The 15,881-nt window shown below is 47.4% G+C and overlaps 2 protein-coding genes across 10 annotated transcripts in view; one reads left to right on the forward strand and one right to left on the reverse strand.

The window, feature by feature from the left end:
• MED1 (mediator complex subunit 1) overlaps window positions 1-6,479 on the reverse strand; it is a 36,229-nt gene extending 29,750 nt beyond the window's left edge. For 2 of the 3 annotated variants that reach the window (XM_084804482.1, XM_084804481.1), the window contains exons 1-3: window positions 5,129-5,331; window positions 2,749-2,858; window positions 2,014-2,092 (exon numbers count right to left, since the gene is read on the reverse strand). In XM_084804482.1, the coding sequence (XP_084660608.1) occupies window positions 2,014-2,092; window positions 2,749-2,858; window positions 5,129-5,156 (217 nt within the window). In that variant the 5' untranslated portion in view covers window positions 5,157-5,331. Of the gene's footprint in view, window positions 1-2,013; window positions 2,093-2,748; window positions 2,859-5,128; window positions 5,332-6,291 lie in introns of those variants that run through there. The other variant, XM_084804484.1, reaches the window with a different exon arrangement.
• A 225-nt stretch (window positions 6,480-6,704) lies between these two features.
• Window positions 6,705-15,881, forward strand: part of CDK12 (cyclin dependent kinase 12) — a 61,296-nt gene continuing 52,119 nt past the window's right edge. For 5 of the 7 annotated variants that reach the window (XR_014783800.1, XR_014783799.1, XM_084804489.1 and 2 more), the window contains exons 1-2: window positions 6,726-8,883; window positions 14,737-15,615. Coding sequence is in view for 5 of the 7 variants with exons in the window: in XM_084804489.1 (XP_084660615.1) it covers window positions 7,823-8,883; window positions 14,737-15,615 (1,940 nt within the window). In the remaining 2 variants the exon portion in view is untranslated. Of the gene's footprint in view, window positions 8,884-14,736; window positions 15,616-15,881 lie in introns of all 7 variants that reach the window. The other 2 variants (XM_084804485.1, XM_084804487.1) reach the window with 2 other exon arrangements.

The raw sequence follows: 15,881 nt of genomic DNA on the forward strand, positions 1-15,881 counted from the left end.
AGGTTGGAAATGGGTCTCTATAGTTCCCACATGAGGGGGTTAAGGGAAGGCTTCTTAACAGTGGTCTTACTATTGCTCTCTTCAGAACCACTCCTCCCCACAGATATCCAGTAATTTCTAAAACCAAGTGTAATTATCTCTTTGGCTAGGCTTGCCAAACCAGGATGAAAATGGAGGATATTATAAAACAAAGTATTCTGTTCACACCCTCAGGTGTCAACAACTGTAATCCAATGCAATGAAAAAGAGGTGGCTCTGGACATCTTTCTTGCAGACTCCACTCCTAAATCATTCTTTATTAGAATGGATACAAATTATTTTTATTGGCAAAACTATCTGCTACCAAGGGTTCTAACAACCCATTGAGATGTGAATATGGTTGAAAGAGTCCTTTCATCACCTGGAAAAGCTCCAGTAGATAGGACTGAGCAGCTGCAACAGTAGCGATGAAGAAAGACTTCTTTGCTATCTCCACTGCCACAGATTAGGCCTCCAAAACTACTGTAAGCTGCATTTGATCAGATTTCCTTTACACTCTAGCTGTGGTACCACTTGCCTTACTGCTTGCAACTCCTTGGCACATGGGAGAAGGCACTTAGGAGATATTGTGTTAACTGTGTGAAATCCTTACACCAGAATTCCACAAGGGGATTGATAGCATAGGTAGGAAGACCAGCCAAATAGTCTTTGGATAACCTGGAAAAGACCTACATTCGTTAGCTTTCAATCGGGTGACTCTTAACAGGCCCACCAACATGGTTTGATAGCCTCACTCACCATGGAAAGGAGTCTGCCAGGCTCTGCCAAGAGATACAAAATTCCTCCCAACATTAAAGCTCTCAAGGAGGGATGATCCATGCCCCCTTGCCAGTCTCAAACGTGGACAAACGCCTGCCATTTGTTTCAGCTGTGCACATGCTGGGTCCGAACAAATCTCTGCCCCCCTTCTCTGGCTTCAAACTAGAGGGGGAACGGCGTAGGCATGGAGGCTTCTCTCTGCACGTGCTGGGCTGTTGAAATTCTTAACTGCCCAGCAGGCACAGAAAACCAGCATAGCTCTGTCACTCCTTGTGGAGGGGAATGGAAGAGGCACTTCTGTTTGTCTCTGACCTCATGCTGCATTTCAAAGATGCAGTACAAGATCCGGGACAAGATCCCACCTCTTGGAGAAAGGGAATGTCCTGGAAATCACAAGTTCTTGGGTGGCCAAGGCCACCCAAAATTTGTCAACCCCTTCCTACTACCCTTGTGAGAATAGAGAAGACTGAAAATCTGACCTTGCCCTTCCCTCAGATGAGTGCATAACAGGAAACTGCTATGCCTGTATTAAAAGTGACTCAGTGATCCAATTACACCCAATGCCAAAAAGTCGCAGAATTACCATCTCCCAATAAAGGCTGATTGGAAGGTGGAAAGGCCAAGACAGTGAACTATGCAGAGATGCAGCAGGCAGCCCTTTAAGTGAGAACTTTGGCTCACAGGTACCTAGAGTGCTTAGTGCAAAGTTTGGGAATTGCTAATCTAGAGGTTGCATGTTTTTGGCAGCGGCTGAAGCAGGAGCACATGCAATCTTTCCAGCCAGGCACTGAGAGCTTAGGAGTGAGACATTACATTTCACTATGCCACCAGTGCTCAGCAGGTTGACCCAATGGACCTTCCTGACATGGACTGGGGCACAGCAGCATGCATGCCAGTTATACAGCCAATCCACCATTTTGTGCCAGTACATAGACAAAACCTAAAGAGACAATCCTAAAGACACTTACAAAGGAATACCCCTCACTGAACACAGTTGGACTTAATTCTGATTAAATATGCATAGGATTGTCAAGCCTATTTCCAAATAAAGACCTTGCATGTCAGGCGCACCAAGTCAATGTACCAAATTCAATGTGCTCAACGTGTACAACTCATATCAATACTATGATGATCCAAATGACAATTTCTGTTAGTCAGGTGTGTGTTTTTTAAAGTACAACATTTAGCTCATATGTTTTTGAACCACCTACCAACCTTTTAAGGCCTTCTGCAAAGTTTCCAAGCAGCTGACAAGATTCTGATGACCTCCAGAGTTCATTACAACTCGTTTTTCCTGTGTTCAAAAGAGATAGGGGAGAAAAGTAAAGCGTTTCATGCCACATTCAGCGATACCATGAAAGAGACACAATCTCTAAAAAATCATTTGCATCCCTGGAAGCTCCCACTTTCCCTTACTCTGAAAAGCCAGCGACTGTAAACAGAGCCACCCATGGTATCCTTGTGAATCATAAAGCTAGACCATGGATATGGGTCGCACCATTCAGTGCAGCACAGTCTAGAAGTGCCCCACAGAAGGACAGTAAGGAATGAGAACTGTTCTTCAAAGACTAGCTTATTTTGACTAGTACTTTCTATGTTTCTAGGATCTGTGAGGTCTCTTGAGAAAACAATGGATAACTATGGTCTAGCCTCCCTGCAAGGGTTGTCTATTAATGCCAATCTTCAGTACAACTGCAGAAGAGTAATAGGCATTCTCAATTCACTTGGAGCAAAGCTGGGAAGGCCAGGGCAGTACAACATGAATAGATAGTGCACTCTAGAATAGACCCCCAAATCCTATGCAAGTGCCGGTGTCCTTGGAATGGTAAACAAAATTTGATGTGGACAGTGTTTCCTAAAGGTAGGAAGTCTTGACAACCACCAATTTAGAAGCATGTTCTCAAGGGGATTTTACCAAGTACTCTTATCCAAGATCTGCTAAATCCTCACCATAACTTGCCGAACAAGCTTCATGGTTTCTGTCCAAGGTCTGCTGTTAGGATTGAACTTGACATGAAGCCTTTCCAGAAGGGAACTCATCTTATTCAGTTTCTCTGATTCTATGAAAGAAATTATACATCAGTCAAGTGTGAAATAGTACTTTGAATCTGAGTTCAGAGTAGCAGATTCATGTCAAGTTGACTTCAGGTTTCCTGCAAAGGCCCTAAGAGAACACTAACTTCCGTTAACTATGTACTGACACCTTGCATAACTGTCCAACTGGTCCTGCATTCTTTGCAATAATCTCAGCATCAGGTGGGACACCAGACATTGTCCAATGGTTCATTGGTAGACCATGGTCTATCTTCTCCACATCTTTACATATGGGTGTAGTGGGACAGCATTAGCTGAAACTATCGCCATTTAATTATGACTCACTAGATGTGTGCTATTTACAAGAACGGGGAAAAAAGGTCCCAGCAGCAAATTTCTAGGTGGGCAAAACCCAGCAAATTTTCCATCTCTTGGCATTTCTATTAATGAAACCTCTATTCCCAACTTCATATTGTCATATGAAGTTGCCTTATACTCAGACCATTGGTCCATCAAGACCAGTACTGTTCTGACTGACAACTGCTCTCCATGGTCTTGGGCAGAGAAAAGTCTTTCCCAGCCCTACTAGGGATCTTTTTAACTGGAGATGCCAGGCATTGAACCTGGGGTCTTCTGCATACAAAGCATGTGTTATACTTCTATGGCCCCTTCCCACCACATACCCTAGAAAATTGCTCTTCACTATATACTCTGAAAAGCAACACGTGACAGCTCCCTCTGCTATACCCTGCACAAGCATCCCAAGGGCTAGCTTCTGCTGGGAGCCAGAATGAGGCACTGGAAGGACCTTTGGTTTGACTAAACAGGGCTACTCTTATATTCTTAGGAAGCAATCTGTAGCTTCTCTCTCTAAGGTTTAAAAAAGCCTTCATCCCTTTGAAAGTCCCTCTTCCCTTTCCATCAAGCTCACTTGATGAGAATCTTGTTCTCATCAACCCTTGGAGAATGGAGAACTCTAGGCCTACAATCCTAGACACGTACTGGCTCTGTTAAGTACAATGAGACTTTCCATTGAGTAAACATACAAAAAGCAAAGGAACCTGCACTAGTCCATGGGGGGGGGGGGATTCAGAATCCAAAGTTTGGCAATACTTTTATTAGGACCAACAAAAATGCCACAAAATGATGAGCCAGCTTTCGAGTTCCTGCACTGAGCAGGGGGTTGGACTAGATGGCATTGTAGGCCCCTTCCAACCCTACTATTCTATGATTCTCCAGAACTTTTCTTAAGGCTGGATGCTAAGCAAAGCAGAAGGTAGGGGCTTGATGTTGAAGGCATAAAGTCTGCATCTAGTCACAGTCTTAAGATGGAGTATAGGAGATAACAGACAATTGGATTAGGCTCTACTAGGAGCCATGCATGTTTCAGGTTACACCTAGGACTACTGGGACACAGAAACACACGAAGGCTGATCCTCCTTTTTCTTTTTTATCATGCCAGGTTTTCTCTTCCTCCTGCCATCTCCCTCTTAGTTTAACATCCAGCCTGATTAAGAGTTCTGGAGAACTCAGAAGCTTGCTTACTGTGACGTTTCGGTTGATCCTAATAAAGGTCTTCTGTTTCAGTCTTTTTTCTACCAAGTAAACATGTATACCCCCTACCCCACCCCAACCTTCCAAGCTTGGGCACTCCATCAAGTCCATATCCGTCCACACCATATGCTCCACCTGAAGGATGAGGAGGGAGAGGAAGCAAGCAAAGTCCTTCACTTAGGGTGAAGGACAAGCTTGTGTGTGTGTGTGTGGGTACCCCTTTTAATAAGCCTTAACACATAACATGCTTTCTTTATGAGTCCCTACACAGAAGGGAGGACCTCCAACTCCCTGTCTTCATTCCCCATATAAAATCCACAGGGAGAAAGCACGAGCGCGACTCAACACGCTCCTCGTGCCTCTTGTCTCCCACCCTCAAGCCCATTTCTCTCAGCCCCACAACCTCTACCCATCCTCGGGACGAATGGACGGCGATTCAGCGCCCCAGTCTGAAAGGGGGGGGGGGCAACGCCTAACTGCTCCGCCCAGAGATGCCCGAGCTTTTCCCGAACTCGAATTACAGGGGGAGCAGAAAGTGGGGGGGGGGCTAACTAGAGTCACAAGCCCCCTGACTCCCCCCAGACCCTGGACAACGCCCTGGCCCGTCTTCGTCTAAAGGAAGCATTTAAAGAGGCCTCCCACACGAGAAGCGAGGCCGGCCCCTGTCTGCGACACGAGCGCGGGCGCAGCACTTGAGACTGCGAGCAGGCGCCCGTCGCAACACCGCCAGCCCTCCACTCACCCTCGGCGCCCCCCTGGGCGGCCTTCATCCCTCCAGAGGGCGGGGGCGGGGGAGAGGGCCCAGCCGGCCCCCTCCGCGCTCCCTCATGAAGGCCGAGCGAGCGCCTCGGCCAGGGCCCCCTCTCGTTCAGAGGGGAGGGGGGGACCCCCGCCGCGCGGTTACTCCGCCGCAACTGCCGTGCGAGACTTCCCCACTCTTCTCGCGGGATTCGAAAGCACGCCAAGAGGCGGGGAGGGAGAGAATCCCGGGAAGCGGCCAATCCAGCGGCAGGAAGGCGGCACACTCTCGCGAGACTTGGATTCTCTCCCGTTTCTTTTAAAGGCCGCACAGTTTCGCTCTCGCAGGGACGGCCGGGTTTTGGTTTGTGTTAAACGCGGAAGACTTTGAAATAAAGCTTTGTTGGATAGGAAGGGCAGCCATTTCGCCACGCCCGTTGCTAACGTAGGGTGGCTTGTATTGATCCCAACGCGGTGTTTATTGGAGGGGGGGGGCTGTGGACGGCCGATGTTTCCCTTGGCAACGCTAGTTCGCCTTGCCAAAGGAGACACCAACAACGTTTTGTGGGGAAGACCAAAGAAGCATAAGAGCCCTGCTGGATTAGACCGAGGGTCTGCCTAGTCCGGCATTCTGTTCATACAGTGGCCAGCCAGCTGTCGACCAGGAACTCGCAAGCAGGGCACGAGCACAACAACACCCTCTCACCCATGTTCCCTAGCAACTGGTGTACATAGGCTCACTGCCTCTGGTACTGGAGGGAGCACAGAGCCATCGGGACTAGCAGCCAGCGATAGCCTTCTCCAAGAATTTTCTGTCCGACCCCCTTTTAAAGCCATCCAAACTGGTGGCCATCATTACATCCTGTGGTAGCGAGTTCCATAGTTTAACCCTGCGCTAGGTGAAGAAGTCCTTCCTTTCAGTGGCCCTGAATCTCCCACCAATCAGCTTCATGGGATGACCTAGATACTCTTCTAGTCACTCAGTTCTCGGTCTTACCCCTCCTACTCTGCCCCTTCGAACTCTGTTCTCACAGACCAACTATCTAGACGTAGCTTCCTCAAACCCTAAGGCTCTATCCCCAGACCCTGTCTCTAACCCTGGCTCTTAACCTCTTTTCTGTGTCCCGAATCGCCCACCCATCAGCTTCATGGGATGACCCATATAACCTTATAATCAATCACTGCCTCTGGTACTGGCCCTCGGTGTGCATAAAGCTTCGAGGAAGCGGGAAGAACTGCGTAGGCGGAAGTCCCCTGTCCCTCTTTATAACGGCGGCTTCCCCGTCCCGAAATTTTCCTCATAAAATTCCCTTCATCAAGAAGAGCGGCGCTGGTTGGCGAACGCGTCTGCGCGTGCGCGAGCGGCCCTCAGATAAAGTTTCCTGTAAGGAGAGCTCCAGTTCTCGCGAGATTTCGGCGGCGAGGCTCGTGCGGTACAACTCAGAGAAAGAAGAAATAAACCGCCCCTGCTCTTCCCCCAGTTGCTGGCATCGGCGGCGTCGCGAGACTTTGTCCGTGCGCGAGGGGGCGCCTGCGCCTGCGCGCGAAGGACGGAGCGCGCGCGCGCGTGCGCGCGTGTTCTCGCGGTATTTGGCGAAACTGGAGCAGGTAGAGAGGAGTTGGGGCAGGGAACCCTCGAGCGGTAGCGAAGGCAGCCGCGGCGTCGGCGGCCGGGAGGACGGCAACGATCACGCTCTTTCCGTATTCTCGCGAGAGTTGGTGACTAACCTTCTCCCCCTCCTCACTTTCCCACCTTCCTCTCCCCGCCCCTCCCCCACCTGGAAGCGGCGCCGTTTCGCTCTGGGAAGTAGGCGGCGGGGGATGGGGACCCCGGCTTGGGGGGCCTGCTAGGGACGTGGGCCGGGGCGGGGACCCCGCTCGGGAGGAGTTCGCCGGCCTCAGCCAAGGGGCCCGAGGCTTCCCCAGGGACAGGCCTTTGGGGCGGGCGGAGGTGTGCGCAACTTCCCCCCTCCTTCCTCAGGAACTTAAGACGTGTCGGGGTGGCAAGTAAACCCTCCCCCCGCCTTCTCTCTGTAGGGACGCAGGTCCTGGAGTGAGGGGAGCGGGCAGCCCTCACCCAGGGGAGCCCTTTCCTCGAGGACTTGGGTGGTTTATTAACGAAGGGACCTCTGCTTGGGGGGCCCTTGCTTCAGGAGGCTGGAAGTGAGCAGTGCCTCTTTCCAGAACCGTTTTTTTGTTTTGTTTTTTGGCGTGGAGAGCTCATTCACGAAACGGGGGCTAGGAGCAGCTTGGTTCCTTAAATTGATGTGGTCCGTTAAATTGACACTCTTGCAGTGTTCATATTCTGAAACTAGAGGCGAACTGAGACCTAGAGTTAAGGAAAGGGTGGGTACAGCTCAAGAGTTGTAACAGCCTGCCCACCCTTGAGGTCTGGGACCAGGGGACATTTGGCAAGAGTTACTTATCCCCTGTGGAAAGGGTTGAGGTGGGCCCTGTTCAGAGTTTAAGATCTGCCTCTTAGGCAACTTTTCTTGTAGTATTCTAAACGTCACTATAGACCCAGGCACTTGTAGAGCAACCACATTCATGTACGTGTAGGAGAGAGAAGGGTGGGTTGAATGTAGGAGAAAGGACAAAAGGGAGAGCAGCCCTTCCATTTTGGGAAGGGGTGTTTTGAGGATTAGAGGTTGGGGGCTTTGGAGGATTCCCCCCTCTTCTCAACCACAGTGGAGAAGGAATGCCAAACCCAGAGAGACATGGGGGCAAGAAGGATGTGGGAGGAGGGGGGTCCTTGCATCAAGAGGCAGTGTCCAGCAGTGGGAGCTCAAACAGCAAAGAGAGGCACCGACTCTCCAAGCATAAAAGGCATAAGTCCAGGCATTCCAAAGACTCACCGTTGGGAGCCCAAGAAGCAGGAGGACCACTTGGCAGCATGATCAAGCCATTGGTGGAATATGATGACATCAGCTCTGATTCGGACACCTTCTCGGATGAAGCAGTCCTTAAGCCAGAAAGGAGGGAAAATGATGAGAGAAAAGGGATGTCAGAGAGGAGTGACCGGCTACACAGGCATCGTCATCACCAGCACAAGCGCATCCGTGAGTTGATGAAAAACAAGCTGGTGGACAAGGAGAAAAGGCTGGACAGGAGCCAAGAATCCTCAGGCAAGTTGAGTTCTAGTAAGGACAGGGTGTCGGGGGCCTCCAAAAGGGTGCATGAGGAGAATGATGACCATTCATCTAAATCATTCAAGAGCAGTAGTAAGGAGTCCCGGTCAGCAAAATTGCATAAGGAGAAGTCCAGGAAAGAACGGGAGACAAAATCTGGCCACAAAGACCGCAGCAAGAGTCATCGGAAAAGGGATGCCCCGAAAAGCTACAAATCACTAGACAGTCCGAAACGGAAATCCAGGAGCCCCCATCGCAAGTGGTCAGACAGTCCCAAACAAGATGACAGCCCTTCAGGAGCATCCTACACGCAGGACTATGACATCAGCCCTCCACGCTCACACACATCCAGTAATTATGATTCCTACAAGAAAAGTCCTGGTGGGTCCTCACGAAGGCCATCTGTCAGCCCACCATACAAGGAACCTGCTGCGTACCAGTCCAACATGCGCTCTCCCAGCCCTTATGGCAGAAGACAGCGGTCAGTCAGCCCATACAGTAGGAGGCGTTCATCCAGCTATGAGAGAGGAAGTGGATCATACAGTGGAAGGTCCCCCAGCCCATTCAACCGAAGGCGCTCCAGCAGTCCTTTTGTTTCTAAGCGGTCACTGAGCCGGAGTCCTGTATCCAGGTGCGTGGCCATCATAGTTAATCAGAAATGTTTGATCTCTGTGGTTCAGATGTGACTGAAGGTGCTGATGTCTTAAATTCATCGTTATCAGTTGCCATTCAGGTCAGAAAAACTTTTATTATTCTTCTGTATTCATTTAGGGTACAAACCCTTTTTTGCTTCTGTTGCAGCGCTCCTGTGGTTTAGGTAATTTTATTCCTGCTTTATTGATTTGGGGATGTGAGATTGAAAGTCCAGTCAACCAATGAGATGCTGGCCTGATTCAGACATGCCAAACAGATATTTTGGAGTACAACTCCCATAAGCACCAGTCAGTAGGTATAGGCCAAAACATCTAGAGGGCACCAGGTTACTACTCCTGTGCTAAATTATAGTTTAGCATGACAAAAACAAGCCACAAAGAGGTCCTGCCTTGCATGCTCCCCTCTCGCCCTCCACAGTTCCAAGGAAGAGTTGAGAAGCTTTTGTTTCTGGTTTAGATTAACTGCAGCTAGTCATATTGTCTGAACCTGACACATTGGCTTGTTTAAATGAACCATAACTAAAGTTAACCACAGTTTGTTTGGTTCGGGTAACCACATTAAACAGTGGTTAATGGAAATTGGAAGCAAATGCTTCTGAACTCCTCTTGGCTATGCCAGAAAGGGAGTGGGGAGCGTGCAAGCCCAAGGCTTGCTGTGGATTGTTCTCATCTTTCTAAACTATTATTTAGTGCAGCCTTCCCAGACCTGGTAACCTCCAGATGTTTTGGACTACAACTACCAGCATTCCTTATTGGCTGGGGCTCATGGAAGTTGAAGTCCAAAACATCTGGAGGGCATCAGGTTTAGTGTGACTTCCAAACGTGGCCAGTGAGTCAATCTAAATCATGATTTAGACCCAATATATGAAACTGCAACTCAGGACAAACTCCTGGACCATGGTTCATGTTGTGACTTGTCAGTTGTTATAAAACTACCGAGCTGGGGGAGATGCGCAGAATGGGCAAGTTGACAGATACCTTTTACTAAAACTATCTTATGTTGACTAAATATGAAACCGTTAGTTGCAGAGACTCCTTCGTCCTGATCTTAAGAGTACTGAGCACTATTCAAAGAAAGTAAGCCACATTGAAATCAGTAACACTTACTACACAGTATTAAAGTCTCAGATTTCAGTGGCTTCATTCCCTCAGGTTTGTGCCTGTTATGTTGCTAGCAAGGCCCACCAGATAGTGATTTTTATCAAAATAGAACTGGTTTCACTAGAGAAAGATAAAATTCTTCCATATGTGTTATGGAACTGTGGTGTCTCTGTTGTAACCTGAATATCAATTTGTGTGGGGAAATACTTCCTTGTGATATTTTCTCAGCTGAGCAGTGGGGATCACTACCTCAAAATCCCCTTTGACTACATCTCCTAGTGTTACTGTGATGGAAACCAGGTATCCTAAAATCTGTTTAAATTCATCTTGTGGGCAGTAACTGGTTTTACTACTCAGTCATTGAAACAAAATTGAAAGGGACCTGAAATGTTGCTCAGTCCTTGCTACTCTTTTATCAAAACTAGTTGACGTATTTATCTTTGTCCTGTTCACCTTATTTAGGATGAGTTCACATTTCATCAGTAACTTGGAAGCTGTGGCTTTCACTTCAGTGTGTGATAGTGCTAACATTGGTCACCACAGATCATTCTGGGGGCTATGCTGGCAAAATGAAAAGGCTGTTAGCCATGGTTATTTTCCCACAGTTGGTGCTAGCACTTTGAATGTGCAAACTTGCCATTTGACTATTAGCTGTCTGTGTTCTGTCGAGTGCCTAGCACCTTGTCAATGCTAAACAAACATATAGTCATCATCTTGTTCCATTTCTGTTTTGAATATTTACAGCACTCACATCTGCCCATGAAGTCTGTCTCTGAGAGAGAGCAAGTTACTCTTCTCTCAGCCACCATTCCCATCCGTACAATGGGAACATTGATGACTGTGAGGATGAATAACATGATTGGTATAAAACATTTTGTATAGAGGAACTATTTTACGAACAGTTATTATTACTGATGACTAGGGAAAACGCCTATCAAGGTTGAGAGGGAAGAGTAGCAACAGTTTCATGAAATAGCTTCATGGATCCTGTGATGGTCTGGTATTAAGCTTGCATTTGCTCTGCTGCAATTTGAACCCTTCATTGGGCAATTTGTAGCCTTCCAGATGTTTTATCCTACAACTCCCATCAGCTGTAGTATGGCCAATGGTGAGGGGAATTGTAGGCCTGAACATCAGGAGGGCCACAGGTTGCCAATCCCAGCATAGAACATCTCTGTTTCTTAATGAAAAAGAAATGGTAATATAAGCATCTCAGGGTACCTTAAGTACTTTTAGGGAAGTGCTATGAAGATCGCTGCTTGGTGGAGCCATTGATTGGGTTTGGACGATCATAGTGGTAAAGAAGCTATCAAGGCTCCCCCCCACCCCCGTGACCACAACCCATGATGCAGTACAGGTTGCTGTGTTGTTTGAACCTGGTGTGGTGTGCAGTGGGGGTGGCTTCTTACCCACGCCACAACCATAACTTGTAGTAGGGGTTGTGGTGTTGGTAAGAAGCCATATGCACTGCATCAAGTTCGGATGACACGGTGACCTGCACTGCATCTGCATCGCAAGTAATGATGCAAGTCGCAGGCGGGGGGGAAGCCACGATGGCTTCTTTTACCCCCATGATCATCTGAATGTGGCCAGTGTGGTGAACTGGGTAGAGTGGTCTTAAATGGAACAGATGGTAAGTAACAAGGAATTTTGTGTTCACATATGTGAAACTATGGGGGGCATCTCATTCCTGTATTTCATACTCTTTTGTTCACCTCATTGGCTCTACAGAGGTCTTTTCCTCTTTCTGTCTCTTGAATTCTCCTTTTCCCATTGACTTGATGTATGTGCTTTGTTCTCTCACTAACTTATTAAGAAACTCTTAACTTGGTCCATTTCCCTGTCTTCTCCTACTGAAGTAGGAGTTTAGTGCTCCTCTTTAAAAAGAAAGTGCTTTTCTGCCTGGGCTGTTTGTTGGTATTAACAGAAAAAGATACCCTGCAATAGAATACTTCATTCTATTGAAATACTTCAAAATACTTTTGAAATACTTCAAAATTGGTGGGATCCAGTATCAAATTAGGTGCCTGCTTTGTACAGGATCCAATTCCTAGGTGTCAAATTCCTAAGTGGGTAGAGGTTGGCACACTGCCCATTTTATGGAATTTAGGAGAATAGGATTGTAGATTAGTGGAATCCAAGTGCCCTTCCTTAAGGGAACTCTTTTCAGATTGATACATCCACTGTGGAATCCCTGCACATTCTGGGGGATATATTAGGCTATGTTCTTGGAGTTCATGAGGTGCGAGTAAGGCCAATTGTGCCTAGCCATTACCCTGTCTGAAAGTGTGCCCTGGAACAGACCTAATAACTCACTGTGTGTGTGTTCCAGGGGAAGATTGGTAATGGCAGGCAAGCCATCTTTCAGGCTGCTTGCCTGATTATTCCCAGTCTTGTTATTGTGGAACTCCTGATAAGCTTCTGTGGAACACAGTGTTAAAGATCATAGCTGTAGGTGGAGTCTTATTCATTTAGAAAATACAGTTCAGAGGCTCTCTAATGTTGCCATAGGGGGTTTCTTCAAATCAAGAAAAAGATGCACAGATACTCAACTTGGAGTTCTTTATGCATGTCTTTGATCAAAATAAAGGGGGAGGGGCAGTGTTACACTGGACTTAGAACAGTCTTGCAAACAGTCTAAAAGAAATAAAGAACCACCAGCTATCTTCTAATGTACCAAACCTTCCTTGCCTAGTTGGCTGAAGGTGATCCTTACTCACCATCGACAGCTAGGCAAGTGGCTATTTGCACATCTGACTTAGAGGATCCTTGAGGAAGAAAAAAGCCTTGGTTACTGTGTGTATAGGATAAATTGGTGTCCCCAGCACTGACAGTCATCAACACTAGGGATGGCACTCTGATTAGTTCCCCAGTCAAGGCACATTCAGAGAAGAGCCTGAACTTGCCCTGGCAACTGCCCTTTTCTCCTGAGGGAGATCTGTCTTTATGCTTTCAGAATAACAGCTGTAACTAGTAACCCAGGTATCCCCAAAAACCCAACTAGCATTTCTGGTGTAGGCAGCCATGCACACAGTTTGAACTGTCTGAAATGGCAGCTATGTCTGTTGTAGTTACTTATTGACAGTCCAATCTGCACACAGAGTGAAGTTGGAGTTCAGCCCTGTTTACTAAACTGTATGATGTTCCTAAATCAGTGGCACTCATTTGGTGGCTCCCAGTGGCTTTGTGGTCTGCTTTCTGCTGTGTTTCCACTCTTCTGCAACATCCTGATCCTTGTATAGCCATAACTTTGAGCTTAATGTAAATCAGCACTGCCTGTCATAAGCTACAGTGCATTCAGTCTTAAACATTTAACAAAACAAGCATCTGGGATTTTTCTAGTAGTGCCTGTGAGTCTCAGCAGCTATGCTGCCTTTCAGGGATAGATGCAATGGTGGTAAAAAAACTATTCCTAAACCATCAAATCACCTGTAAGTAATGAGGGAGACAAATATAAGTTCCACCATATTCCAGAAGTTTACACTTTAAGCTACTACTACCACCTCTAGGATCAGCTTAGCCCTGGCAGCTCAAACTGAAAAAGCTTGCAACATTTCTACTAGATGTCAGGGCTTAGGTGAATTATCAATTACAGGTAATTCTATAACTATGTTGAAGCCTCTGAAAGCACTGCAAGATTTGGTTTCAAGTCTTTGAATTTTGTTGGGTTAACTTTGTTTAGTTGACATTATTGCTAGACAATTATTTTCAAGGTTTTAGTGTTGCTGGCTAGAAACTGTTTAAGTGAGGGTCGGCAACTGACTTTCTGAGATCTGACCCACAGAACTGTTTTGCCACTGGTGCTAGAACTGGCATGGGCAACTGGCAACCCATGGGCATTATCCAGGCCCCAAGCATGTTTCATCTGGCTCCATGGTGTACGGGAGGCTGAAGAGCAGCATGAGGCCCTCAGCTTGGATTTTGCAAGTTCTTGAGGACCAAAAAGCAGCACAGGCCATGCTTCATGCAGCATGACTGAAAATCCCTTGCCATTTTTGAACTACCCAATCAATCTTCAACCTTGTTAGTGCTGAAAGAAGGGATACCTCAGTGGCCTCTGTCTGTTATGATGTGGTAGCTGCAGGGGCATCTTAGGAGAGGTACCAGCAAGATGGTGAGGGGAAGCTTGAGAGTGGTATTGACCCATTTAAAGGCAGCTGTGCTCTCCACTTTCCCTCAGGCTATCTGGCACTCCTTTCAGAATTAACAGAAAGGCTGCAGAGAAGACTTCTGCCATATCACAGAGGCCTCTGGCACATGCTCCTCTTCAGTGCTGAGAGGATTTTTTAGCCAGGGAAACTACCCCCCCCTCCCGATTTCAGGGTGTGTGTACGAGGACAGTGACATTATGGCCTGATGTTTCCAGCCCCCAAGTAAGTTGGCCTGAGGCCAAACACGCCCTAGCCTGAAGAAGTTGGCCAACCTTGATTTAACAGATAGTTTAATCATGGCTGATAATATGTTGCAAAAAGACATCATGGCTGAGAACCACTGTGCATGAGTGGAAGGTGAGTGGGAAGTGTTCTAGATTATGTACACAGAATTTACTCACTCGTTGAAGAAAATGGGGAACCTTGTGGGGACTTGCAGTGTGCATTGCCGCCATTGGATCATGGCCAACGTGTGCACATTGTCAAACATAACTCTGAGGGCTAGAGAATTGTGCTTTTACATAAAGCATGACAATCAAAAATTTTTGGGATTCTGATTTTCCTATTTTGTTTCCGCAGGAAGCCTGTGAAGTCCCGCAGTAGGAGTCCTGCTTATTCGAGGCACTCATCTCATAACAAAAAGCAGAGATCTGGGTCCCGCAGTCGCCATTCCAGTATCTCACCTGCCCGGCTGCCATTGAACTCCAGCCTGGGAGCTGAACTGAGTAGGAAGAAAAAGGAGAGGGCAGCGGCGGCGGCAGCAGCGGCAGCAAAGGTTGATGGGAAGGAGACCAAGGACTCACCTAGTTTTTTGTCAAGGAAAGAAAACAGCTTGGTTGAAGTTAAAGAGCCAGCAGTAGAGGCCAAGAAGACAAAAATGGCTAAGCCTGAGAAGTGCCCTTCTGATGCTGAGACGGCAAATGTCCTACAGCACAATGCAGAGACAAAAACTACTCCTGAGCCTGTAAAAATAAAGGGAGCAGAGAACTCTGAGAAGAAACTGTTTGCTTCAGTTAAAGACTCAAAAGCAATGGGAACAAAAGATATGAAACTTGTTATAGCAAAGGAGGAAATTGTGACTCCAAAGGAAACAGACACAGCTGAGCAAGAGGTCCCACCTCCTTTGCCTTCTGTTAAGTCTCTACCTCCTCTGCCAACATCATCACCCCCTCCTCAGACTCCGCCTCCTTTGCCTCCTTTGCCTCCATCGCCAGTTGTTCCCCCTCTGCCACCTACCCAGTCATCCACAGTTCACTCCCCTGCTTTAGTTCCATCTTGTCTGCCATCTTCTGCCCACTCCAGGACATCTCTGACTACTCAGGCTAACTCTCAACCCACTGTGCAGTCCTCCTTAAAGGCACATGTTTCTGTGACAACCGCTGTTCCACATCTGAAAACTTCGACGTTGCCTCCTCTCCCTTTCCCACCCATCCTGCCTGGAGAAGATGACTTGGATAGGTAAGGGCCGCTTCCGCAAAGGGCTGGAAATATTATGGACCAGGACTGTTAAGAATCTTAAGTATCTGCTCATTTCACTGTCCAAGTGCAAAATCTGGAATCTGGTATGTAATTTAGAGTTCTGAAAACTGTAGAAGTGATTAAGAAAAACCCCAGATATAAAGCAGGCCTCAAGGTTGTAGAAGTGGCTTTGAAATGCGTGGGGAGATGATTCCAAGAATATGGAGCTTGTAAGAAAGGTTTCTAATTAGTGGGATGGACAGTCT

This window comes from Heloderma suspectum, chromosome 6 (genome assembly GCF_057233095.1).
Source record: "Heloderma suspectum isolate Gila_16-S chromosome 6, 16-S_ref, whole genome shotgun sequence".
Lineage (NCBI taxonomy): Eukaryota > Metazoa > Chordata > Lepidosauria > Squamata > Helodermatidae > Heloderma > Heloderma suspectum.